This window comes from Rhagoletis pomonella, unplaced genomic scaffold (genome assembly GCF_013731165.1).
Source record: "Rhagoletis pomonella isolate Grant_MI unplaced genomic scaffold, Rhpom_1.0 Rhpom_scaffold_00013, whole genome shotgun sequence".
In the NCBI taxonomy this organism is placed as follows: domain Eukaryota; kingdom Metazoa; phylum Arthropoda; class Insecta; order Diptera; family Tephritidae; genus Rhagoletis; species Rhagoletis pomonella.
The window spans coordinates 8,512,921-8,539,878 of record NW_023458567.1 but is presented as its reverse complement, the minus strand read 5'-3'; the positions used below and the strand labels follow the sequence as shown (position 1 = coordinate 8,539,878).

The 26,958-nt window shown below is 32.6% G+C and overlaps 1 protein-coding gene across 5 annotated transcripts in view; it reads right to left on the bottom strand.

Annotated features, from left to right (window-relative positions):
• Positions 1 to 4,607: 4,607 nt before the first annotated feature.
• LOC118748719 (insulin-like growth factor 2 mRNA-binding protein 1) overlaps positions 4,608 to 26,958 on the bottom strand; it is a 69,734-nt gene continuing 47,383 nt past the window's right edge. For 3 of the 5 annotated variants that reach the window (XM_036483366.1, XM_036483367.1, XM_036483368.1), the window contains 5 exons: positions 10,690 to 10,863; positions 8,776 to 9,150; positions 6,387 to 7,095; positions 6,155 to 6,310; positions 4,608 to 4,904 (listed from right to left, as the gene is read on the bottom strand). In XM_036483366.1, coding sequence (XP_036339259.1) covers positions 4,617 to 4,904; positions 6,155 to 6,310; positions 6,387 to 7,095; positions 8,776 to 9,150; positions 10,690 to 10,863 — 1,702 coding nt within the window. In that variant the 3' untranslated portion in view covers positions 4,608 to 4,616. The remainder of the gene's footprint in view (positions 4,905 to 6,154; positions 6,311 to 6,386; positions 7,096 to 8,775; positions 9,151 to 10,689; positions 10,864 to 26,958) is intronic. The other 2 variants (XM_036483369.1, XM_036483370.1) reach the window with 1 other exon arrangement.

Here is a 26,958-nt window from a genome sequence, read left to right as displayed (position 1 = left end):
ACACACTCGCAATTTCTGCGCTCAATGCTGAATTGTAAAATTTTGAAATGATTTTTTTTTATATTAATAATTGTTTTTAATGCCAAAATGTTTTAATGGCGAAAAATTGCTTGACTTTTTTTAAATGTATTTTTTATCTGAAAGCAATTTTTCACCAAATTTTTGTATGGAAATGAAGTGTGCGAAATATTGTTTTCTGTTTTTTTTGTTAAAACAATTTGTTAGCTTTGAAAGTGTAATATATTTTTTAAGTTAAATTTTAGTTTTTAATTACAAATTTTTTAATAAGGAAATTAGGAAACTAGTTGGACTTAAAAAGTAGTTAATGCATTAGCTACACTGAGTAACAGTAATTAAATATTTAATATGATTTTCGTGCTTATACATATGTATGTATGTTTGTGAAATTATTATTGCAAAATAGAAAAAACAAAAACAATGGAAAACTATTACAACAACGGAATCTGCGATTTGTTAAAAAGTGGTTGGTTGCCGAAAGAAAAATTATGTATTATTTGTGTATGTACATATTTATGCGGGTATTAATATATGTATGTGTATTGCATGTATATATATGCTATTGTATATGAAATATATGGTTATGCGTATTAATTGTAAAATTTGCAATAATTTTCTTGTAATTAAAATGCTATGGATTTTTTAAGTTGTTATTTTATTATATGTATGTATGATGTATGTACAAATATGTCAATGAATTTCTATGAATAAAAAATTATTTGTATATTTTTATAAAGTATTCATGAATATAGTTGTATGTACGTAGGTATGTATGTATGTATATCGGTATATATTTATTTATAAATGAAAAAAATATAAACAAATAAGTTCAGCTTGGCTATTTAGGTATGTAGTTGGAGGACTATGATTAGGTATTATTTTCGCTTTTCTTATTCCATTTTTGGGCTATTGTTAAAACACTATTGCAATGGCTGTTTATTTCCCAGTAGAGAAAGCAATAAAAATTTCGACGAGTCAAAATTTTTTATTTGCCTTTCTACACAATTAGAATCAGCATACTTTAAAGTGTTTTGTTTTTTTTTTTGTTTGTACTATTTTTTAAACTATTGGCTTGCTTGTTTGTTGGTTGATTGATTAAACTGATTGCTTGTTTGTTTGATTGTTTGCTGCTCATTATTAAATTTACTAAGTGTAAGTGTTAACTATTAATTTTTGCATTAACAACTAATTGCTTCCACTTTTAACGGTATATGGATTACAGTTACAATTTGTATAACGGTTATATTTCGCACATTCAATGGTTACTGTAACTAATTAAACTAAAACGAAAAAAATGCATAAGGCAATGTTTGTTGGAAAACTATTTAACAATTAAAAAAAACATTTAAGAAATATACTATATTTATTTAAATTTACTTATTCTTTATATTAGTATTTATAAAAACTCAACTCAATCGTTTTTATGGTAAGCAATTAGCGTTAAGTATTATTTATTGTAACTGTCGATTGCATTAAAAACAAAGAGAACGCCTATGTATGTATGTAGAAGAGTATGTATGTATGTATGTATGTATGTTTGTGTAAAATGATTTAAAATTTTAGTTATTTATTATGCAAAATAAATTCCATATTATTTATATTATTCACTATTTTCATTACTTTATATTATCAATTAAAACATTTCAGCACCGTTTCAAGGCAAACGCAATTAACATATCTCACTAGATGCAAAAACAAAGTTTAAATAGAAACTTTTAATGGAACAAGTAGTTAAGTGGTAGTTATTGGAGTAGTAACTTTTGCAGTAGTTGCTTTCGGCTTAGTCACCACAGCAGTTAAAAGTGGAGTATCGACATAATAACTTTCATGGAAGCCAATTTCGCAGTGGCTATTTTTAGAGTAGTTGCTTTCGGAGTAGTCATTTACCGTTTAGTAACTTTGTAGTCAAAACTATAGTAATTATAATCGGCATAGTTACTTTTTTATAGTGACTTCTGGAGTGGTTACTTTCGGAGCGGTTACTTTCGGTGTAGTTTTTTTTCGAAAAAAGTTTTTTTTTACGCTACTATTTTTCAAGTTGCTCTTTGTGAATTTTCTTTAACAAGACACATTTGCTTGTGAGTTTCTCTAAAATTGAAGTTTTTTTTCTCAAAAATCATTGACTATTTTAGAATGTCAATGCTATGCATAAAAGCGAGTTAAGAAGAAATTGCAAGAAATCACGCACGTATGGCTGTATGTAATGGTGAAAAACGTGAAAAAAAGTTATACAATTTTTATCATTTTTAAAATAATCAAAAATTTTTAAAAATATAAAATAAATTTTATGTGTAAAAAAAATTCCGTACGCTTTTCGAAAATTTGCAATGCCTATACTTTTGCAAAATCGTTGGAAAATTTGCAAATTTGCAGGGAAAATCATAATTTTTAGCAAATATATATTTATTTTGATGTCTTTTGGGGCTTAAAATTTCGACGATATTTATACATTTAGTAAGATTTGCAACTTTTCGACCATTTTTGAAATTTTTGGAACATATTTTGGAAACTTTTTTTTAACTTATCGAATAATTTTTAAAATTATTAAATTTTTTTATTTTTTTGTATGTTATTCAGATTTGTATCGAAAATTTCCAAGTATGTACATATATTTATCTTTTTTCAAAAGGTTTCTAATTTTTTTCTATTTTTGCTCGCTTTTGTACATAACACAGACAGATTTCTCGCACCATTATGTTAAAATTTCCAATTTTTGCGCTAAAAATTTACTTTGCTGGCATTTTGCATTACTTTTTTCCCACACTAACGGTCGGTCTTAAATTATTATTAATATTTTTTTTTACACATCGGCAAAAGTACAAATTATTTTCTTCAATGCAGTGGTGCTTTCGGAGAAAAATTTGCTAGGCTTATTTGTTTTGTTTGCTATAAAGACGTCCGCTGCATATGTTTTTTTTTTTGGCAAAAATTTCTACGTTTTTAGTTTATTCATTTAGTTTACATTTCTCTTTATACTATTTTCATGTTTTTTTTTTTGGTTTTTTCTGTTGGAGTCAGATGCTTTTTGGTAATTTTTTATGATTAGCTTTCTATACAAATATGCAAAATACTTTTTTGCTTTTTTTAGTTTTTTTTAGTGGATTATGCTTTAGGTTGTTTTTGGATTTTTGAGTTACTTTGAAACCGTATGTTTTTTTATTATTTATTTTAGACCAGCAAGTGCTTTATATATTTTTTATTGTTGTTTTAAAATACACTAGTTTAGGGTGAGTTTACACAGTCATGTGCCTTGAAGCATTGTAGGACACATTAGTTGCAGTAACAGTGTTACTGCGCTAACGCTCGCATAATCTAGATGGCGCACTCACGCTTAATGGGTTTTATTTTTGCTCTATGTAAACTCTCTCTAATATAGCAGTTTTGCCATTTGAATTTTTTTGAAAGCAAATTTGCCACAAAATAATTTTTAATTCCTGGGCCGATTTATGTCGTTATTAGTTTATTTGTATCTCAATATTTATTCTGCTTTTGGTTTTATGGGGTTAACAGATTTCTTAAATTTTTCGGTTAATATTTTTAATTGTGGATAAATGGATTGATAACTATATTATATATAAAAGTTGTGTCATTCAAACAACTAAAACTTCTCAAAACTTTTTGTTGTTTTTGAATTCAAAATTCCGTATTATTTTTGCCAAGTTTCATATGCAGCGCTGACGTTTCGCTTAGTTGGTGATAGTTGTTGCTTTCGCTCCTAACACATGGTGGGTTTAGCTGTTTTAGTGTCATTGCTGTACAAAATGTATGCAACTCTGTATCAATTCTGTACGCAGAATTTAAAATTTTGTTGAATTAATTTTTTTTTCTTTTTAGCGTTTTTCACCGAAAAATGTCTGTTGTAACCTCAAATTTTTGTGCAGACTTGTGGTTGCTGTTGTTATTGCTAATAATGTGCATGTGTTTGTTTGTGTGTGTTACAGTGTGAAACATTTATTTTCTTTCTGAATGTTTTTGTTTCCGACTTGTAATTTTTGTATTTTCGTATTATTAATTGTTGTAGTTGTTCTTAATTTCGCGCCTAATGTTTCTTATTTTTTATTTAAGCGAACAAACTTGTGTTTTTTTTTTGTTTTTTCGTCTGCCGGATTTATTAGCGCTGCTCATAATGTTTTTATTTTTTGTTATGGTTTAACATTCATAATATTTTTTTTTGTTTATTTTGTTTATTTGATTTAATGTAAATTAGGCTGGTTGTCTTCTTTGAATGCTTTTTCTGTTTCTTCTAAAATTATTTCTCTTTTGTTTTAAATTTTATGCTTGACAAAAATCATCATTACTATGTTCTTGACATTATTACTATTTTTTCTTTCATTATCATCATAATCATTATAATCATCATCATTAATGTCCACATCGACGATCAATCATTATTGATGTTTAAAAAAGAAATATTGTTCATAATAATAATTATGTTTATAGTATATTAGAAAACCTAAATACATCATCATACACATTTCTCTGCATTTAATTTAATAAAAAAATAATAATAATAAAAATAAAAAAATATTTTATAATAAAAATGCTTCAACAAAACGAATTGAAACGCGTATATTTTTGTTTTTGTTTTACTACTTTGCTTACTGACTTGACGCAGATGGTTGTTGTTGTTGTTGTTGTGGTTGTTGTTGCTGTGGCGACTGTTGTTGCGACTGCTGCGGCTGTTGCAGTGATGGTTGTGGCTGCTGTTGCTGTGTTACCTGCTGCTGCTGCTGTTGCTGCGGCAGTTGCTGAGTCCCACTGCCGGCAGCGGCAGCAGCTGCTGCAGCGGCGGCGGCGGCGGACTGTTCTTTGGCAGCTTTTTGCTTCTTGGTAACCGGCGGCGGATTCGTCGACATCATCATGGCACGTATGCGACGCTGTGCCGACTGCAAGAAGAAAAAAGATTGAATTAGAAAAAATGTATAGGAAATATACAAAAAAAAAAAGATGAGGAAGATGTGTTATCGCTACGTTATCGTTTCTTATGCTAATAAGGATAGCTATGCCGTGGCCGTTAGTTTTATGCTGAGACCGATATATGCACATAAGTATATGTCGATATCGATAATTTCCGAAAACGACGTTTCTTGGAATTTTTTATAGACATATTGGGGCGAATTCTTGTTTTCGTACGAATCGAAAATCATGAAATTTTTCTATCATTTTCTATACAAAAATTTCAAATTTTCGATTCGTACGAAAACCAGAATACGCCTGATTATATAGATTTTGCAATCGAAAATATTTGTATTAGCATCATCCATTGATATCGATATCATTTATGTATAGCTATATCGAGATGGCGATATCAATATACATATGTACATATCTACTTACGCATATGCATTAGGGCGGTCCTTAAAAAATCAAATAGACGATTTCTTCCAGTCTCACCCTTCAATCGGTAATACCACGATCACAGATATCACATATATGTAAATTTCGGTATCGATTGGAGACGGCGGTTAGGGCGTGTGGGACAGAGACTCAAAAAATTAAAATTAATTCTTTTTTCATCTAATACCCAAAATCGATACTACCATAGTCGAAGATATCACATATAAATTTTGGTCCCGATTGGAGTCGATTAAGGCGTGTCGCAAAGGGGTCAAAGGCCAGATGCCTCTATGGAGACAAAAAATTAATTTTTTTTTTTATTTACTGAATACCCAAAATCGATATTACTAAAATCGAGGATATCACATATAAATTTTGGTCCAGATTGGAGCCGGTTAATTTTAATTTTTTGAGGCTCCGTAGACTCGTCTCGAATCGGGACCAACATTTAAAAAAAAGTTTACTTGAAAAACGTTGTGAATATTAAAAAAAAAATTTACACATGAAAACTATATGAAATTTCTGATGTATTTATCGATTGCCTAATGTTGTATACATATATTCTTTACCAGAAGTTGGCGTAATCTCACTAGTTATCGTTTTCGTTTTTCTTTCGATGAATTGATCGACTTTTTATATTTATTGATATTTTTATCGATTTATATCGACAAAATATTTTTATCGTAATCTGTGCAATTATCTTTTACGTTTTTCTTATCGAAACTTTTATTTACATGTTTATCGCCATCGCTATCGTTGCTCTGTAAAAAAAAATTAAATTGTTTTATTTTTTTCTCACCTGCACGCTATAGAATTGACCAATTATGTGCACGGGCGTCTCCTCATCACCACCCGCTGCTGGCGCCACCGCATGCTCTGGCAGTTTGATTACACTGCCAGTGACGCGTTGCAAGTCACGAACATTCTGACCGCCCTTGCCAATTATTCGGCCCACCTGCAAAATACATATATTGAAACATATATTTGTTTATGTGAATTTTTTTTTTTACACCATTTTTAGCGTAACTCACCTGCGAACTGGCCACCATTATTTCGACAGTTAGTCGCACATCTTCGGTGCCGCACATGAAACCCTCCTCGCGCATCTTTTCGAAAATCATATACTGCGCCTTCCATTGACCCTCCGGCGTACCGACGATCGTCACCTTTCGTTCGGTTTGCATATCGGCCGGCTTATCGGTGTCGATCGGGGCGATCTTGAGCGAGGCATTCGAAAAACGCATTATGCTGCGTATATGTGAGCCCTTGGTGCCGATAATCGCACCCACCGCATTATTCGGTATATAGAGGTATGTGGTCTCCTGCATGTCATTGGGGAAGACGGGCGGCACCACGCTCGCCGGTGTCTTAGACATCGGGAAGCCCGGGCACGATTGATATGGCATGCTGGGATTGAAGACCATACCGTTGCCGGGTGTCGACATCATGGCCATCGGATGGAGGCCGGGGAACATAAGCGATTGTGGTGCCATTGCTTGCAAGTCATTCTCGTAGCTTTGACGCAATTTCGAGCTAATCTGCGCCTCGGCACGTGACATATTGTCAATTTGGCCCTTAACCGTAATTATGCGTTCCAAATTGAAGCTGCTGATGTCATTGATCGAGCTGACGGTGATCTTGGTGTCTGTCTCTTGCATGATACGCTTTATGGTGTTGCCATTTTTGCCAATAATGCGACCGATGAGATTGTTGTGGGCGAGAATTTTCAAACAGATGTCGCTGTTGGAAGGGCGAAGGAATAAATACAGTTAAAATCAGAGGACATGAGTCGAATGGGTTAAATTTGAAACAAAAAAATACGGTAAGACATAGATATTTGATAGAGCTGAAAAGTTGTTTAAAAAAACATAGCTGAAAAATCTGAAGAATTTATGTATGAAAGTTTTTTAATTTGTAAATTAAATTTTTTGTACATAATTTACAATTTTGTAATTGTTTAATTTGTAAATTCTTTTCAATTTGTATTTTTTACGTTTTAATGGTTTTTAAATTGTAAGTATTAAATTTATAAATTTTCTTAATCTGTAAGTTTTTACTAAATTTAATTTGTTTAGTTCCTATCAATTTTGACGAGATGTATCAGTATTTTCTAGTTAGACTCTTTCTTCAAAATTGAAGAAAAGACCTACAAAAATTATTTCTGAAAATTTTCGGTTTAACCATTGCAGGTAACCCACAAATTTTTTTTCTTTCTTAAACTTCGGTTTTAAGATGTTTGGTTTTGATTTTAACTACGAAAGATTTACCAATTTTAAAATATTAAAAAATAAACTTTTTTGCTTTTAATTTATATTTCTAGCAGATGATTTTAGAGTGATGAAAAAAGTTGCCTCTATCTTGTTTTGTATATTTTCAAACCAATCACAAATTTTAAGAGAGTTTACTTTTTTATTAATTTTAAAGCTTTTGAAAATTTTTACGTTGAATATTTTGTAAGCCGTTTCAAGTGAATTTCTTAAAATTTTAAATTTACGACTTCGGAATTTTACGATTTACTTTACTCAACGTTAAAAGAAAAACTTTTGAAAGAGAAATTTGTGTTAATTTCGAAAATTTAAGAGTTTTTTAGATTACACACTTATTATTTATTATTATTTATTATTTTTGACTGTATCGGAAATCTCATCTTAAAATTAATTAAAATTTGTAGTTTTTCAAAACTTTAAAATTTCTTACTTCACGATTTCAAGTTTGTGGAAAAAATTCGTCAAAGTTTGATCGTTTTCTATACACAGTTGGTATACAAAAAAAATATAGACAAATAAAACATATCTTCACCATTTTTGGGTATTTAGATATTTGTAAGACTGAACATATTCTCCTTGTCAAGCTTATTAACTGCATGATGAAATCTCCAAATTAAGCTTTATTTCTGGAAGTTTTGAAACTATTTCCTTAATATTCTAGATAATCGGGCAGGTTCTGGAATTCACTTCCGAGTGAATTTCAACCCCTGCCAATTTGAATTCAAAGCGAACTTGACTCAAATACACTCGGAAGTGAATTGCAGAACCTGCCGGGCTATAGAATTAAATTTTTTATTTCTTTATTTTTGCTCTTTGGTTCAGCAAAATTCATATTATCTTACATTTGTTGAAAAAAAAATATATATTTTTTATTTATGAATTCGGAAAATTTAATTTTTTTTTTATATTTTTACATATTTATTTGTTTATAAAAAGCAATGATAAGAAAATGAATTAAACAAATTTTAGCTTTAAAAAATAAAATTGGGAAAAAAATTTGTCTTAAAATTTCCACAAAATCGCGTAACTATTGCCTTTATTATCAAAAAAGATCAAAATTTACATAAATTTCTTTAAAAAAATTTAACCATGCATGGCCATTTTTTCAATATTAAAATTGAAATATGAACCACACTGCGCATGCGTAACTCACCCCTTATTCGTTGAGATGGCCTCCTGTTGCATCACCTCCAAAATGCGCTTGCATGCATTTGTACAATTCTCCGGATTACCATAAATGGTTATGGCCTTCTCTAGCGAACCGACATTCTCCTTCCGATGCACATCGACACGTGCGCGACTCTGTTGTGTTATCGTACGTATGGTGCTACCTTGACGGCCAATAATGGCGCCAACCATTTCGCTTTGCACAAGAATGCGCAGCGGAAAATCAGCTTGACGTCCGGGTCCTGGCATACCGGGATATGGATTGCGTTGGTTGCGATTAGTACGACGTTGATTTTTATCCAATGGCTCGGAGTGCAATTTATTGCCCTCGAATTCGACACCGTTCAATCCGCCAGCAGCTCTGTAAGAGAGAGAGAGAGAGAGAGTGATATAAGAAATGATGCTCTGTTAGAAAAGATTTGCACAAGCTCGACTTAGGACAGTAACAAATGGAATATATTAATTAAGAGTATACATAATTTTTTCAATAAAATTTAATTTTATATAAAAAAAAACTACGTTATGGAGAACCTTATTTAATGGAGTTGTTCTTAAAATTTTCTTTAAAACCAGTTTTAAGACTAATTTTTTTTTACCAGAAAAACGCTCCTAGTAAAAGAGCTAAAATTTTTTTTTTTTTATTTAAGAACGCAATATCGCAGTAGCGCATGTATCTACATTAGGTGGTAAAAAAAAAATAAATAAAAAAAAGTATACCTACCCCCAAAACATAAGCCTACAAAATCGAAAAGGCCCCCATGAAATTTTTGGACTCTTTATGAGACTGAGTAGTAGATCTTCTGCTCAACGAATGAGGTTCGAACTCAACAATTGTCTCATATATGTATTTGCATACTTACGTACTCATAATAGACGATGAAGAGAAATTATGAAAAGATCAGAAATAAAAAACGTGATAATATTTTTGGAGTTCCATAGTGATGCTGTCAAAATTGACGATGGTGAGAAAAAAAAACACAGCTCTTACTACCTTAGCCAACTGAAAAGGAAAAGATTATTTGTTTTGTCCCATTTGCTTCCATATAACGAGTAAACACAATTTATTTTTATATGTAAGAAAAAAATAGTAAAAAACCAACGACAATTTTTAGCCATTTGAAACTTGTGGTTTATTCTACTAATTAAAAAAATTTGAAATTTTTACCAAAGTTTAGTGTATTTTTTTTTAAATATTGCAGAAAGTTTGAAACTTAGATTTTAACGGGTTTTGTTAAAAAATTAACTACATAAAAAAAATAACCAAAATTAAATAACAAAAAAACTCAAAAAGTGGTGCGGCTATAATTTGTCTGAAAGGACAGTGATGTCATTAAAGATAACAATCACTATAAAGAATTTTAAAGAAATTTCATAGATAAGAAAAAAACATCGATAACGCTTAAAATATCGTTGAAGTAAAATGTATATTTTCATAGGAATATCACACAAACATACCTTTAAAGACGAAAATATCGATAACTACAAAAATTTCGATTACCTATCAAAAACGATAAAATATCGATAACTATAAAAATCCATAACCATAAATTTATCGACAAAGGCGAAAATATTCGCCAACAAAAAAACTCCATAAATGTATAACACATTCCTTAAACAGCAGTGCGCTCGAAGAAAGAATTCCCCCCACTTATTTTGATTTGAAACCCACTTTGAGTGTCAATTAGAGAATAAATTTTCAGAACCGCAACATTCAAAGCTCCGTTTCAACACTCGTATTACGTTTATAAAATAAAAACACTTATTTTATAAATAAAAGAATAAATAAGAAATAAAACATAAAACCATAAACATTAAACAAAAAAAAAATAATAAAAACATATAATAAAAAACAAAAACTAAGCAAAAACAAGAAATGAAAACATTACAAAATATGTAATACCTTTGAGCCTGATCGGGATTTTCGAATGTTATATGTACAGTCTGAGTATTGGGGTCCTTACTAGAGACAGCCTCACACTGTTTGACGATGCCGTATGGCTTCAGTAGAGGTTCGATGTCTTCAAAACGCGTTTGCAGCGGTATGCCGCTAATAAGAATTTTCGATGTTGAAATGCTGTGAACAAAGAAGAAATAAAAGTAGAGAGAAGTAGAAATAATAATAAAGAAAAACCAACAAAAAAGAAGAAAACACAACATAACAACAGCGAAAATTCATACATATCTATTAAGTGAGATAAGCCGTGTGGGTGATACAGTACAAAGTTTGTACATATGTATGAACGTACATACTACATATTTTTAAATATGTGAAATACACGAAAGCAATGCTCAGACTTAATTTTTACACTGATGAGATGAGCTCAATCTCAAGAATTTGTACTGAAAGTTGAGTCGGAGCTTGAGCTCACCTTCTAACATGTGATTCGAGTGAAAGCAACTACATAATATGCATGTATGTACATACATATGTAACTACAAGACTTAGCATACTTTGTGGAGTGCAAATACAGAAAAAGCGTGTACAATTTGAAAACGAGCTGCGCCTAAATATAGGCAACGTATGCGCTACATCGGTTTTTGTATGTTTGTTTTTGGAAAATCAAAACTACAAGCAAAAATGGTAATAACGTCAGCATAAGAGGCAGAGGGAGTGTTAAAGGTTGGACCTAAGGCTCCGCGCCTAAATGTAGGCAACGTTTAAGTGATGCAAACTGCTCTTAATTAACTTAAAGGCTACTTTCAGACAGCAGCAGCAAGTTAAGGTGAAAAAGAATGGATAGGCCAGTGCTATGCTTACTAAGCATAATTCTAAAGCATACCGTAGGGCGTTAGGGCAGCAAATAAAATACTACACACACTTTAAAATAGTCACAAACACACACACGCTGCCACAATGACAGCGCGCGCTCATACCTCAACATGATCGTATCCAGGTTTTCACAGAATTTACTAAATTTTTCAACTACTGCTTGAGGCCCAAGATTTACTTGCTTCTTTCACTTGAAATCAGAAAGATCACTCCTTGCCGATTCCTCTGTTAACTTTTCGCTCAACTTGTAACAAATTTTAAGAGACTGTATGTGTGGCTGAATTGCATTGAACACCGTTAAATTTCGCCAGGAATTTGTAGAAAATTCGCAAAAAAAATTAAAGCTACAAAAATTTGACTTTATTTCACACACCACTCCCACGCCTTGAAACACTTCGCTTCACTTCACGCATAACTACACGCTCATACACGCACGCGCACGCGTCCACTGAGCCGCGAACGAGCAAAAAAGGACGAAAAAAGAAAACGAAAAAACCGGGACGTACGACAGCGTTTCACAAGGAACAATTTGAGCGTCGGTGGAATTTTGTTCCCTTTTACGGCACGAATTTTTCGGCATGAAGTTTGTATGGCCAAAAATTTGTAGTGATTTTGCACAAAAATTTTAGACAACTAAAACGTAGGCGAAACGAAGAAACTAAACTATTGCAAAATCCACAGCATAATATAAAATCTACGGGAAATTTTTGAAATTATTGACTGAAAACTGAAATTGATGACTTATATTTTGAAAACAAGATGGAAAAAAAAAATTTTCAAAATTTAAAAAATTTAACAGAAAATGCTATACAAAACACTGTGTGATTTTCTTAGAACGAAAAGTGTGGACGCGTTAGTGCATGGCGAAAAGGAGTGGGTCTTGTTATGATATTTAAATAAAGCTGATAACATAAAGTAACAAGGAGCAAATTTATAAAAACTAATTAAAGAACCTATTAAATAAAAAACACACTTAAATATTACAAAAATAAATAAACAAAATAAAGTAACATAGAAGAAAGTAAAAAATTAAACAAGAAAAAGTAAATAATATACAATATGTAAAAAACACTAAGAAGAATATAATTAAAAATGAGATTCAAAAAGGAAAAATAATATATAATAAATTAAAATTAAGTAAAACAAGAAATAAGATAAATTAAGTAGAGAACTGTAAAAGAAATAAAAAATATGATAAAAAATAAATAATGGATACTTGTAAAAAATTAAAAAAAAAAACCATAATTTAAATTGATTTTTTGAATTTTTTTATGCTGTTGTGTACCTATTTATTTTTTATAAAATTGTTTGTCATATTTTTTAATTTTACAAATTGCTCCTTGTTTTTGCATTTACGTTATCTTAATTTTTATTTTAGTTCTTTTAACTTTATTTTTTCATTAAAGTAACATAAATAAAATAATAATTAATTTTTTTATTCATTGTTGAAAATAAAAATTAAATTTAATAAAAATGTGATTGAAATGAAATAATGTAAAATAAAGAATATAGCAAACCCAAATTCTACGATTAATTTTAAGCAAAAATGGCGAACAAACTGTATACCAAAAATGACATTTGACGCTCCCAAATTTCAAAAGAAAAATAAATTTTTTAAATGAAAAACTAATTTCGTTCAGAAAAAAATATAATACACTGAGTTTTCTTTTTTCGAAATTAAATTATCCCGCTCTAATATACCTATGTATATACAGAAAATTAAAAAAAGGAAAAAATAATGGTCAAATAAAGTTAAATAAAATAAAATATGTACAATACAGCAAAAAAATAAAATAAATAGCAGTAAACATAAAAACTAAGAAGAAAAAAATTCAAATGAAAATACAATAAATAAAAATTTAATAAAATAAAATGTAACAAAATAAAAAGTTATAAAATAAAGTAAAATTTAATAAATTGAAGTGTAAAATTTATGTAAAAAGGTTACAACATAAAGTGAAATTTAATAAAATAAAGCAAAATAAATTAACAGTAAAAAAATGAAAACAACCTTTCTATACATGCATCAAATCGGACCATAAATACAGGTTTCAGATATATCGACTCCTGCGCCATCTATCGGCAAACTTTTTTGTGAAGTAATTTTGTATTGGAAGTGCAGATTTTCGAAATATATCGACTCCGCGCCACCTACCAGCTAAATTTTTTGTGAAGCTATTTCGTTCTATGCAGGTAATATATCTTCGCCTGGATAAAAGATTGTCATAGGGGCCATTTTCTAAATTTTTGGTTACAGATGCAGCTATATATTTAAAAATAAGATTTTTCGATTGGTGTTTTGGATACCACCTTCAATTTCCGAGATACTGACTAAAATTGTATCGGTAATTTAGCACAAATTTAGTTGATAATGCAGTGATATATTTTACTCAATATCAGTATCGGTACTTTGGTTCAAATTTTTAACACATTTTTTATTTGTATGACATTGGGTACAAAGTGGCTGCAAAATTATTGATAAATGCGGCACACGACATAATTTTATTAAAGTGGATCTCCTTCATACACTCAAAAATAATTAACTATAAACAATAAGAATAAAATAATTAAAAAATGTCGTGAACCAGTAACTAGCTAAATAAAAGCTTTTAATAAAAAAAAATTATTTAATAAATCAATTTATATTGAAAAAGCGTAATAAAATATAATATAAAAAACTAAGAAATTACACAAATGTCATAAATACAAAAAAAAACTAAATTTAAGAAAAAAATTAATAAAAAAGCTAAATTTAATAAATAAACAGAATTAAAAATTCAATTCATCAAAAGAAAATAAAATCAAACAAACTGAGTTGGATTGAACTAGAATAACATAAAATAAAATAAAAACAAATGTTAAAAAACTTAAATTAAGTAAATTAAAAAATTTTTTTTTTAATTTAATTAAATAAAATAAAAGTTATAAACAAATATAAAGAAAAAATAAACAATGAAGCAAAAAATAAAAGAAAAAATTTTAAGCAAATATGTTCTAAAAAAATTATTTATATGAATAACAAGAACAAAATCATTATATAATCAAAAAATAAATGCATATGTAGATAAATTAAAGAGTTTACAAAAAGATATAAAAATAAAACGAAGTAAAGAAAAAAATTTATAAAAGTAGAAAAAAATTTATAAAAAATTCTAACAAATGCAGCAAATTTTTTAAAAATCTGCGAAATAACTACAGCGAATACAAATTAAATCAAAACTTTTAGTCGTGCCTAAAACTCAAAATTAAAAAACAAATACAGCTAAGCAATAAGTAAATTCCCAAGCGCCAAAAATCAAAAACAAATTCAACCGCAAATTTCTTGGAAGTCACTTCTTTTATGGTTATTATTATCTTTTGCATTGCGATTCTGCCCTCATCTCCCATTCCTTTTTATTTTATTTGACGCTTTTTTAATTAAGAATGTTGCAAAGCGAACTAAGCAACAGTCAGGCAGACGCATTAGTATGAAAAATGTACATACATATGTATGTACGTGTGTGTGTTTGCACACAATCTGAAGATTATAGCGCGCGCAACCGACAAACAGTGCAGCATTAATTGGCGCTCTATATGTATATTGTTGCTGCTACATACGTTGCTGCCTGTTGCCGCCATGTCCGCTTTCAAAGTGGCACACTAGTCAATTCTTTTTTTTTTCAATTTATGCATTTATTGTTTTTGCTTCCTGTGCGTCTGCGCAAAAATTCCATGGAAAAGCTTTAAAAGTTCAATTTGGAATTTTATGATTTTTTAGTTGCTTCCTTCTTATTTTAATGTTTTTTTTTTTAATTTATTGTTTTGCTTTTTGCCCGCCACAATGCACAACATACCACTGCCAACGTCGCGACACTGATCGCCGCAGCAAGTCGACAGAGTCCATTCACATTGCTGCTGTTGAACTTAATGTTGCAACTTGCACACATGCATGCTAGGTACATAAGTAGTTGCGGTTGTTGGTCAAAAAGTTGTTGCTTTTTTGCTCCCTATGCGCATATTTTTTCTGTTTCGTTCTATTCTCTGCTGTTTTGTTTAGTGTGTACCCCGTTTTTGTTTTGATTTTTTCGATTTTTTTTTTTTTGTTTTTTTCTGCTGTCTGTCTAGTCTGGGAATGCTGTTGCTGTATTATGCATGCATGCTGTGGTTGTTGTCGTTCCTTTGGTGGCATTGGCATGCGGCCAGTACCCCATCCGAGCAGCCAGCCAGCCAGCCAGTCCGCCCCCTCTTCTTCTTGGCCGGCAGCAATACAGCGTCCACGTCCGGTTAGTCAGTTAGCCAGCCAGTAACCGGTCCGCATTCCTGAGCGGCTGTGTGTTTTTAACAAAATAACAGCTACATACATACGTACAAAAAGAACAGTTTGTAAGTGTATGTGTTTGTGTGATTAAAAGCGTGCGCGCGCGCGCTCGTCCCGCATCCAGTTACATTTTAACATAACGCCACAAGCAGCAGCGGCGGGGAGCGCAACAAATACTGGTAATATGAATGCAATGCCACAGGAATGCGCTATTGGCCGCCACAGCCTGGCACGGTGCAACACTGTGCTATGGCTGCCGCCACCGTTGCCGTTACGCCCCGCTTACCATGCAACCGTCAAAGAGACGACCAAGTCATGGGAAGCAATCAACATTTTTAAACTTGTTATTGTTGCGTTCTTTGCTTGATCGGTAGTTGTTGTTGTTGTTGTAATTTTTCTTCTGCTTTTCTATTTGATCGCACGCCGGATTTGTAGGTTTGTCGTTTTTTTTTTAAATAACGCACTACATATACGACACACTTGGAGATCGCGTTTTTTGTTGCTGTTGCTGCTTGGTTTTATTTTGTGTAAAATTTACTGCGCTCAGGCTTAGTTGTTTACTCGTTATGCGCTCTAGCAATGTGACGGATACGCTCAGCATAATGGACTTTGTTGACAGTGTTGCCAGTGCGTTTAATAAAATAAAATGACGCGGATCAGGGCAAAGGCGGACTATCCAAGTTATACGCGGTTATGCCCGGCAAAGCTAAGCTTGTTTGATGTGAAGATATGTTAATATGTTTATCGATAAAAATGTTTTTAAAAATAAAGCTATCGATAACGATAATTTTATAATTATACATGCATGTATGTATATCGATAACTATTACAGTATTTGCAGTGTTCTACTGTAACAGTATTTTGATTGCGATAACTTCGATGGTTATCGATAAACTTAATATAAATATATCGATGTTATGAAACCGATAACTCTATGAAATGGCGACGATATTATCGATAACGTTGACAATAATAATAAAATATGGACAAAATATAATCGGTAATATTAGGTTCTAACGATAAAGAGAACGATTACAATACCATAAAGTCGACTAAACACACTTTTGAAGGACGCTACTGATTTTAAGACCCTTACCACGAGTATATGATCATTATTACCCATAAAAAAAATCATGCTAGAATAAGTCTTTACATAAACATATGTATCTACATATAGTCACGTGAAAGATAATAGGAGACGACATTTTTACCTTTTTTTGCTATTTTTCTTTTGTTTGTTTAGTGTTTATTTTTTTTTTTTATAAAATACAGCGTTGAGTTTTGCAAATATTTTTTCCCTGACGGCGTCACGTATTTTCTTCTATACAAAGTATGTTCGACATTTTTTTTATGAAAAAAATGATAACACCATCCGCCAAAAAACTATCAAAAATTCTTAGCCACTTGAAACTTGCAATTTCTTAAGCTAGTATTTAATGGGATATAAAACGGCAGACTTATGGCCTTATTCATAAAAAATAAAGTAGGTTTAAAGAGCTTTATAAAGTGACGTTTTCATACATTTTTCAATTTATAAACCTTTTATAAAGCTACTTTATTTTTTATGAATAAGGCTATTAGATTTTATTTTTATTTTTATTAAAACATTTCTTGTAAAATTTTGTTGAATTTTTCTAATTTTTCTACATAGCTTGAAATTTGGACTTATATGATTTATGTTAGATAATGAGCAGTATTTTTATAAAAAATTATAAGCATTAAACAAAGGAAAGAAACAATAGCCAAAAGTTGGTCAAAATGTCATATCTCTGTTATTTTTCACATGACTGTATGTATTTTAAAAGTGCGCGTACAGCTTAAAAAGCTTATCCAGTTACAAACAAAACACATGTATACCGCGGAAGGAGCTTTTTAAATCTTCCTATAAACATTATATCTGTGGCAATTAGAGAGAGCTTTTACTTTTGTTTCTGCCGCGGTATAGGCAGCGATGAGCAGAGAGAGCTTTTACTCTGCACGCGCCTATACAAAATATATAGAAAGCTTAAAAGAGCTTTGCCCGCGGGAAAGGCGGTGTCCATCACCGTTATATGGACACATGCGGATAAAACCCCTCTGTTCATCACTGTGCCAGTCTGAGCATTTTACCATAGAGCTTTTTGGTCCTAACTTCACTGGCTCTTCAGTCACAGCGGTCATTGGTAACATAGAAAGTAATAACTTTTGTTAGTCGCAGAGAACGTGAGTGTCGACGGAAATTTGAGCGGAGAAACTGAGGGAGTTATATAAAAGCGATATGGTTTCTGAGAGCCGAACCATCAACTTTTCTCCAAAGTAAAACTAAACGACAGAGCTTCTGGGGGGGAGAGAGAGAGAGTCGACTACGAGGTGATATGTGCGCGATAAATAGCTACTAAATAATGTGGCTCAAATAATGATTTATTTCATAAGCTTTGAAAGAATTCTCCGACAATAATTTCGATTTAAAGGAAATAGTGGAAAACACGAAGTTTAAGTGAAGTTTAGAAAGGTCCGTCTTCCAGATACACAGCTGGTGCAACTTTGCAAAAATGGGAGACAATAACCGATTTTTTTTTTGTATCGACCCAAACCGACAAACAGCTATAGTCCCAAATAAGCAGCAGAATTGGGGCTCCAATTAGTGCCAGGCACCTGAAACTGTGTTACATGTAGAAGTACCGTAATCTACCACCTACTCTTTGCTGAGACGCATGCGGACTGTCTGCCGTTGACCACTGTAGACAGTGAATAAGTTACTTCCAGAGCTTGAGCTTCCACCATGCGACGTTTGAGAATTACATAGAACTAAGTAGGCGGATGAAATACCATTATATTGCATACTTTCAGGCGCACTACTTTCAAATAGAGCAGTGGAAATACATATGTAGTACGAGTTTTCAACACACTTGTGGAGGTAGACCCTAAAAGATGACTTAGCCCATATTTTTTCAATTAATCTTCGTCTATAGCGAGAACTCGAGATCAATTTCATCAGGTGGTGGCAAAATTTCTACCAAGAAAAAGAAAATATTACATAACTCAAAAGTCTGGCAACACTGCGACAGCACATTTTTTCAGTCTACCGCAAATCCGCTGGCCTACTTTACAATTCTCCACGCCAGTATTGCTACACAATGACTTCTCAGCCATACTATTTGCTCGTCGCCTCCGACTCAACCGCACTACCCCCGCTTCCGAAGGGGTACTTCAACTTGCGCGCCCCCCTTCATTGCACACACACACGCACGCAATTGCTTCTTATTGGCAACTTGTGTCTGCTTTGCATTTGTTTTTGCTTTTCTTTTTGCGTATTTGCTGTTGACCGCATTTGTGGCACGAAAACTTATCGTCGCCGTCGTCGTCGTCCACAACGTCAGTTGGGCGGCCGTTGTCGTGTCGGTGTCGCGCAGCAGCAATGAGCGAGTATGTTGAACCTGCTGCTGCTGCTGCGAACTGCAAGAAGCCAGTGCAAATACAATGAAATGTATGTACATTAGACTGTACCAGAAAAAAGTTCGTCGTACAACTTCGTCGCCACATTTTTACATTTTTCTTCATATCTTTGGCGTTTACAGCCGGATTTTAGAGTTTGATACATATATCGATGTTCTTGTCTGAAGGAGGCATTTTTTTGTTCACCAAAGTTCGTACGCCTCAAGTACCCCTTTTAATACATATTTACACACCAAATCTCTATTCTTATCACCCTAAAAACCGCTCTCATATCAATGCAATAAAGCTCACCAAATATCGTAAACATTTTTCTAAGGAAGAATGTCGACTATTCCAGTAGAACTATTAAAAAAAAATTTTGATTTAGGTGTCATCGAAAAATTTAATAATTTTCATCCGAAATTGCCTTACTTTGTACACAGGGGTGTACGGCGATTTTTTTTTTGCTTGCTTGTGGTGGTACGTTCTAATGTACATATTTACCTACCTACATATGTAGGCATATGAATATTTTTGCAAGAACTGCTGCGCCCCTCTTTTTTTTCGTCGCCATTGCATTTTATGCTGTGCCAAACAGCAACAACTAACATTTGTATGCACAGCAAACAACAATAATAATAATGAAAGCAAGCAGCAAGACAGCAGCAACGCCTGCGTAAACGGCTTTCGGTAGCCACAAGCCGGCTCCCTGCAACGGTTGATCGCTCGGTCGCCGCCAATGGCTGCTCCACCGCATTCGTTTTTTTGTTTTTTCAAGTTTAATTTTTACTTTTAAATTTCGCGCTGTTGCTCGCGCCGCTCTTCCAAGAATTGTTTATCGAAAAAATGAGTTATTTTTCGGTTACTGTTGCAGTATTATTTGCATTTACGTGTCGGCTTTCTTCTACACTTTGCTGCTTCTGCTGCTTGCGCGCTTTTAGCATCAGCATAAATTTAATAACAACAACATAACCAACAACAAATACACTCCATCTTATGCGCCAAAAGGCAACATAAGTATTAAACGAACGAAACAAATTTGTGCGCGAAAATATTTGCACTTCTTGGTTGAGTATCGGCCGGTCGGACGAATGCTTTCCGAATGCCTGCCAGTTGCCTTCACTGCATCGTTTCGCTTCCTTCACCTGCGACGGACGGTATTTTTTTTTCGCTGCTACTCATCTTGCAATTTTAGTTTCTTTGCTTTTTTTTTACTTAACTTAAGGATTTTTGCCATTTCAGCCGTTTTCATGTTAATGAGAATGGGAATTTATTTGACCTGAGCCAGCGTTTATTAAGAAATTAACTCAAACGACACCGCGGCAAGGTATGTAGATACTACATACAAACATTTAAGTCTTAAGCAGGCAACAAAAAAGCTTGGGGCAGTGGTTTTTAGTGAAGCTGAGGAGCTTGACTTTGAAATGTAGATGTGCAAAAAAAAATATATATATCTTCGAAATTTTTTTTAATATCAGATTTAAAAAGCGCACTGTTGCATTTGTGTGGAAGCGTATAAATACATATTTCTTTCGCTTTTTTTCATGTTGAGCAGTTGGCGTTGATGAGTCAACATTGCAATGTGCTGAATGATTTGTAAAAAAAAGGCGCAAAGCTATGCAGCTCAATATTTGTATGTATTTAAAATATTTTTCTTGTCTTTCACAAATTCCAAGAATTACTTAATTTTGACTTTTGCATTTACGGCTGCATAAAGTGCAATGATGTATTGAAAACCATTAAAAGGTTGAGATTTCAGTGACGTGGATATTTTTGCATTTCAGCAAAACCACTGACGGGCTAATTAATAAAATTTGTGTATAGAAAAAAGCGCGTTGTTGCTGTTGTAACACCGAACAAATTTCCCAAAGAGTTTTGGGGTATGATACTGGAGTGACAGTCCTTGGCCAGATACATATGAATTTGGCTCGCGCGGGTTACGTAGAACCGACTGGCATGGAAGCGAGAAAAAGCGCGTGATTGGGACTTTTTCGAAAAGCAAAACCAAAAAAAAAGAAACAATATTTTTTTTTTTTTTTTAAACAAAATCACAATGTATGTACATACATATGTATAGTTTAATAACTATTTTTTAATTGATGTTGCTTTCGTCATAATTTTAAATTTTTTGCTGCGAAATTTGAAATTGAAAAAAATATGCCCAATATTGATCACAATTTAAAAGAATGTCTGAATAACTCAACATATCAAACTTAATACAAAATTTAGAAAATTCAACAAATATTCATCAAAATTTCAAAACTTTTCTCATGACTTTTTATAAAATTTTTGTGCTATACACTTTTACAGACCATATAATTTTTGTGTTGTACAACAAAGTGCAGTTTTAAATCACCTAAAAAGTCTGCTTGCTTTTAATACATATATATATTTCATTTTTGCTGACGGTCTTTTGGACTATTTCTCATATAAAAGGGAGACTTTGATTAAAAAAATGCGCACGACCATTAAAAAAAAAAATATTAAAATTATAAAAATGGCAGAAAATTTGCGTGGATCTTTCTAAAGTCTTTGTATAGCTTTAAACTTTGATTTTGTTGAGTTTTGATATAGCATGAACAATATTTTTATAAAAAAATAAAAAATATTTTTACTTGAAAACATTAAATGTACGTACATTTGTATCTCCTGAATTTTGAATTAAATCGGATTTCAAATATAAACCAACGATTTTAACAACTTAAAGCTTGCACTTGTTGTACTAGAATGAGCTAAAAAGCTGCAAACTCAAAAAAAATTCTGAAAAACCTGATAAAAAAGTTGAAAATTTAGACGCAATTTAAAAAATTAGCATCTAAAGATTTTTTGTTCAACTTTTGGCAACAAATTTTAATTTCTCGGTTGAAATTCTACAAGAAAAGTCCATAAAACCAAAAACCAAATTGTTTTGGGGTTGAATATAATGATTATACAATGGCACTATTTTTTCCCTTATAGGTCATTACGTCAGCTTTTGAACACGTATTTATCCATATTTTTATCTTATTCCGATCAAGAGATTTACGATTTTGTCTACCGACACTCCCAAATCGTACACTGTGCGCCATCTCTCTTTGGAGATACATACATCGACTGCAGTGACCCCTTCGGGCCAATTTTAGTACAAAATATTTCACTTTGCGTCCCAAAAATAGATCTCATCCAATACTTTTCATGTAAAATCTTGTAAAAATGTTAAACATCAAAATTACTCTCTGAAGTGAGGGTAAAAAGTGAGTAACATCTAAAAAGTAAGACAACAAGAAAAGCATTTTTCCTGTAAAAACGTCAAACAGTGATCGCCTGACAATTTTCATGATTTCAACAGAAGAAAAATTTCTTGCAACTTCATTCTCTACACAACTCTCCAAAAATCGCTCTCATTTACAGGATTTTAGAGTACGGGATAATTTTTCCTGTAACATCCTGCAAGTACGGGTAAAAACCCGTCAGTTCATGTTCTGAATTTGAGTTAAATCGGTATATATTCCAAAATACATATCGCTAGCTTAGAAAGAAAAGTTGCTAAGTCCCATTTTAAAAATTTCACAGGAGAGTAAAAAATCTTCCTATAGCCATTTTCTTTAACTATTTCGCAAGACTTTGAATCAAAAATTTTGCGCGTTTAAAGCAAAGCAAAACTCCATAAGAATCAGAAGGATTTGATATTTATTAAAAGATGTCGTATTATTTTGGCCTTATCGGATTTGTGGTGCTTCTTTTGGACTTAGCAATTTTTCCTTTTATTGCTTATGAAGAGGAAAAAATAAAACAAGTACCTTTATAATTTTCCAAACGATGCGTATTCAATTTCTCTAGCCTCCTATATCAAAATATGACTTTTCATAAAAAGTGGACTTAGCAACTTTTCACTCTAAGCTAGCGATATGTCAATTCCAATGGTCCGATTTTAAGACGATATATTTCTTTGTAGAGATATATCGACTCCAGCGACAACTATCGGTAATAATTTAGGAAAACATATTTCTCTTTATTTGGATGTGAATCGAATCGGATGGTGAGTACAATTTTTAGAGACGAATATCCGCTCCAACGCCTGCTATCGGGGTAATTTTGGCACAAATTATTTCTCTAAACGTGGCTAATATGTATATATTCTGAATTTGAAGCAATGAAGAGCTTAAGCTTCTTCTTAGTGCCAACACAGCCGCAGATGAAGCCTCCAATTTGGAGACGGGGAATTGCGGCACCGTCTTGAGTTACCTGTGGAATAAGCATCTCCGTCTTATTTTGGGCGATAAACTCTTTCAATCCCTTCAGGTCAGCGGACATGACATTATTTTTGCCCAGTTACAAAAGACTTTCGAGGTCTAGTGATCGTAATCCCCGGAACTTGGAGAGTCGCAAAATGCCGTTTATACCGAAAGCCACCAAAAGATCTTACATCTCTCGACAAGGATTTCGGGAGAGCAGTTTTCGACTTCATTGTGCTTTCAAACCAGGAGAGACTGATTGATCTACATAGTAGGAGTAGGATTCCTTGCGACCGGCTGTCAGGAACGCAATATACGTTCGTTAAGCATATGCCAGCAGAGACTGTCCTCAATACGATCGCACTTTCGATAGAGGAAGCTTCCGCATATACAGACTTTATCGGCAATCGTCAGATCTCCAGGTAATCTTATATCCCGCATCGTCGGCAATAGAATTGGCGCGGCGGAGTGCCGAACTGTCGTGTTTTCTGCGATGGAAAGACCAAATGGAGAAGTACTTCGCTTGCTTAGCATTTCCAATTGACGTCAGTTGGCAAAGAAGAAGTGTTTCGTTGAACTCGGCCAAAATCGCTTAGACGGTTACAGCGCCAAATAGGAAGAAGAAGAAGGGGAGAAAAAGGAGGCGAACCCTGGTAGCGAAATGCAGGCACATGAAACCACCGGTCCAAAGCGGTTCAAATTTATAGAGGCTACAGTTTCAGAAACTTACAGACTTTTTGTGGATCCACTATTACATGCCCCTATGCATCCATGGTGACGTAGGGTGATGCTTCCAAGAGTGTGATGAATTGTGGAACGATTTTCCGCACCGATTACTGCCATTATAGGCAGAGCGGGTGCTGACCTGCTACGGTGCGCTTCGTTTCAAGGAAGTAAATAGGCTCTAAGCTGCCTAAACTCTGCACTGCTGATCGTAGTGGATCACAGTGAAAATGCTCGCGAATTTATTAAAATCTGGCAACACTCTACTGTTAGGTGATTATTAAGAAACGATGACGAATAGTTTTGTTGACAAAAATCAGCTATTTTTAATTAGTTTCAGGGGATTTTCATGGACTATACATACATATGTATGTATGTACATACAAATGCGAGTACGCATGCATTGCAGATATTTCAACAAAAAATGCAACGCAATTCCACGATACACACTAATCAAAGTTAAATGCGATTGTTTACAATTTGCACCCTCGATATATATGTATGTGTGTGTAGCTGTTGTTGCGTAGACGCCTGCGAGCACACAACACTTGAAAACCTTATACAAATGTTAGTGGTGCCGAATGCAAGCGAGAGTGCATACAAATGTACATATGCACATGCAGAAGCATTCACAGTGGGCGGGTCATAACGCGTCTGCCGAAGTGGGAAGGTGGCTGGCAGGAAATACAGCGCAGTGCAAGACAATGCAGAGAGGAGGCAACAGGAGAATGATTGTAACTGCAGCAGCAGTAGCTAGTGGCGTCACTTAGCGCTGCGACTCATTCACAAAACATGCAAAATGTTGTTGTTGTTGTTGGTGGTGTATGCGCGTCGAGCGTCGCGTAATAAAAAGCAAAAACTAAAAGACCATGTTGTTTTCTACAACAAACACGCGAAAGTACAAAGTGCATGCGCACACACACACAAATACTTACTCACATGCTCCTGCACTTTTACACACGTTGCATGTAATGCAAATTGGCTGGCGAGAGTGCAAAAGGCAAATACAGACAAATAAAATGTTATGAAAAAAGTCCACCGCAAACAAGTGCCGACTGACGACTGCTGAGTGCAAAAAGATGGTGGTGGCGATGTCGGCGAATGCGTTCAGCTCACCGCACTTTGGCTTTTATTGTTTGTTTGTATGTTTGTGTATTGGCTTGCTTGCTTGCTTGCTTATTTGTCTGTCGGTTTGTCTGTTTCGTTGGTGCAATACACGCCTACCGTTGATTAATAAGGGGCAGTTACGGTGGTGGTGCTAAAATGCAACATCAAAACAACAACAAACAACATTCGGAGGGAGCAACAACAGTAGTAGTAAGAACAAATAGGCATACTTGCCGTTTACAGCCATAGCCTGCGAGTCAAATATGAGCAAAATGCATATACACACATCCACGTACACAGTTGGGTGCTTTTGCAGGGTCGTTTTTGAGAAAGCAAAAAAATAAAAACAACAATTTTTGAGAAACCAAAAAAATAAAAACAAATATTATGAAGTGCGCAAAAACTCATTTAATGGCAAGAAAACAGTGCTAGCATAATTTTGAGTATAAATGTATTAAATAAAAAACAAAAATATTTAAGAAATTTGATAAAATAAAAAAATATTTATCTAATAAAGTTAATATTTAAATAAAGTTACAAATATTCTCAAACAATAAAAAAATTAAAGTTAACAAAAATCTTAACATATTTATTTTTTCACAAAATTATAAATAATCTAATTTGAAAATACATACATATACACATACATTAAATAACATATTAAATATTGGGAAATAAATATTTTAAATAGCAAGAATTTTGTGAAAAAAATCGGTACTTTTAACAAAAAACTGCTTTCGGTGTAGCGCTTTCTTATGAATGAAATTTTAAAAAATAGAAACTAAGTTTAAAAATTTTTTATTCGCGCAGAAACAGCGAAAATTTTATACGAAATTTTTACAAAATATTGCCATTTAACAACAAACAAAAAAAATTATTTCGGTTCATCACTTTTCTGAATATAAATTAATCCAACAATTTTACACGACACTTTAAAAAGTTTAAAATAAAAAAAAAAATATTTGGGTAAGCTTAGAAATAGCAAAAACTTCATAAAAATGTTTCGGAAAATGATTTTAAATGAAATTTTTTAAATTTTACAAATAAAGTACTGAAGAAAAAATTATCTTTTTGTAGCACATTTTCCCATTACATTTTTTCAAGTAACTAAAGTTTTTTTTTCAGAAGAAAACGGCCCTTACACGAAATATTACAAATTTGAAAAACAAAAACTAAAAACAATATTTTGGGCTAGCTACAGTTACTGCAAAATTTCATACAAATATTTGTGCATTTTTACATGTTTCTGTGTGAAATCTACGCCAATAATTTTATACGAATTTTTGAAAATAAATTTGCGTTTAAAAACAAACAAATAATTATTTGGGTTTAGCACCTCCTTCTGAATAGAATTTAATTCAACAATTTTACAAAAAATGTTAAAGGTTTAAAAATAAAACGTGTGTCAAGTTAGCACTACACTTTTCGAAATTGGAAAAGTTAACTACGGCATTAATTGTAGTGTTTTTGTTGTAAATTTGTTGTGGAAAGAAAAAATTTGTAGCTCTCGTTTTTTAAGAAAAAATGGTATGTTGTGCTAACTTGACACCATACACCTAGTCGATAGAATTGAGATATTGAAAATGTTATAACGGCCTTAATTGTAGCTTTTAACTTTAAAATTTGTTGTGGAAAGAAAAAATT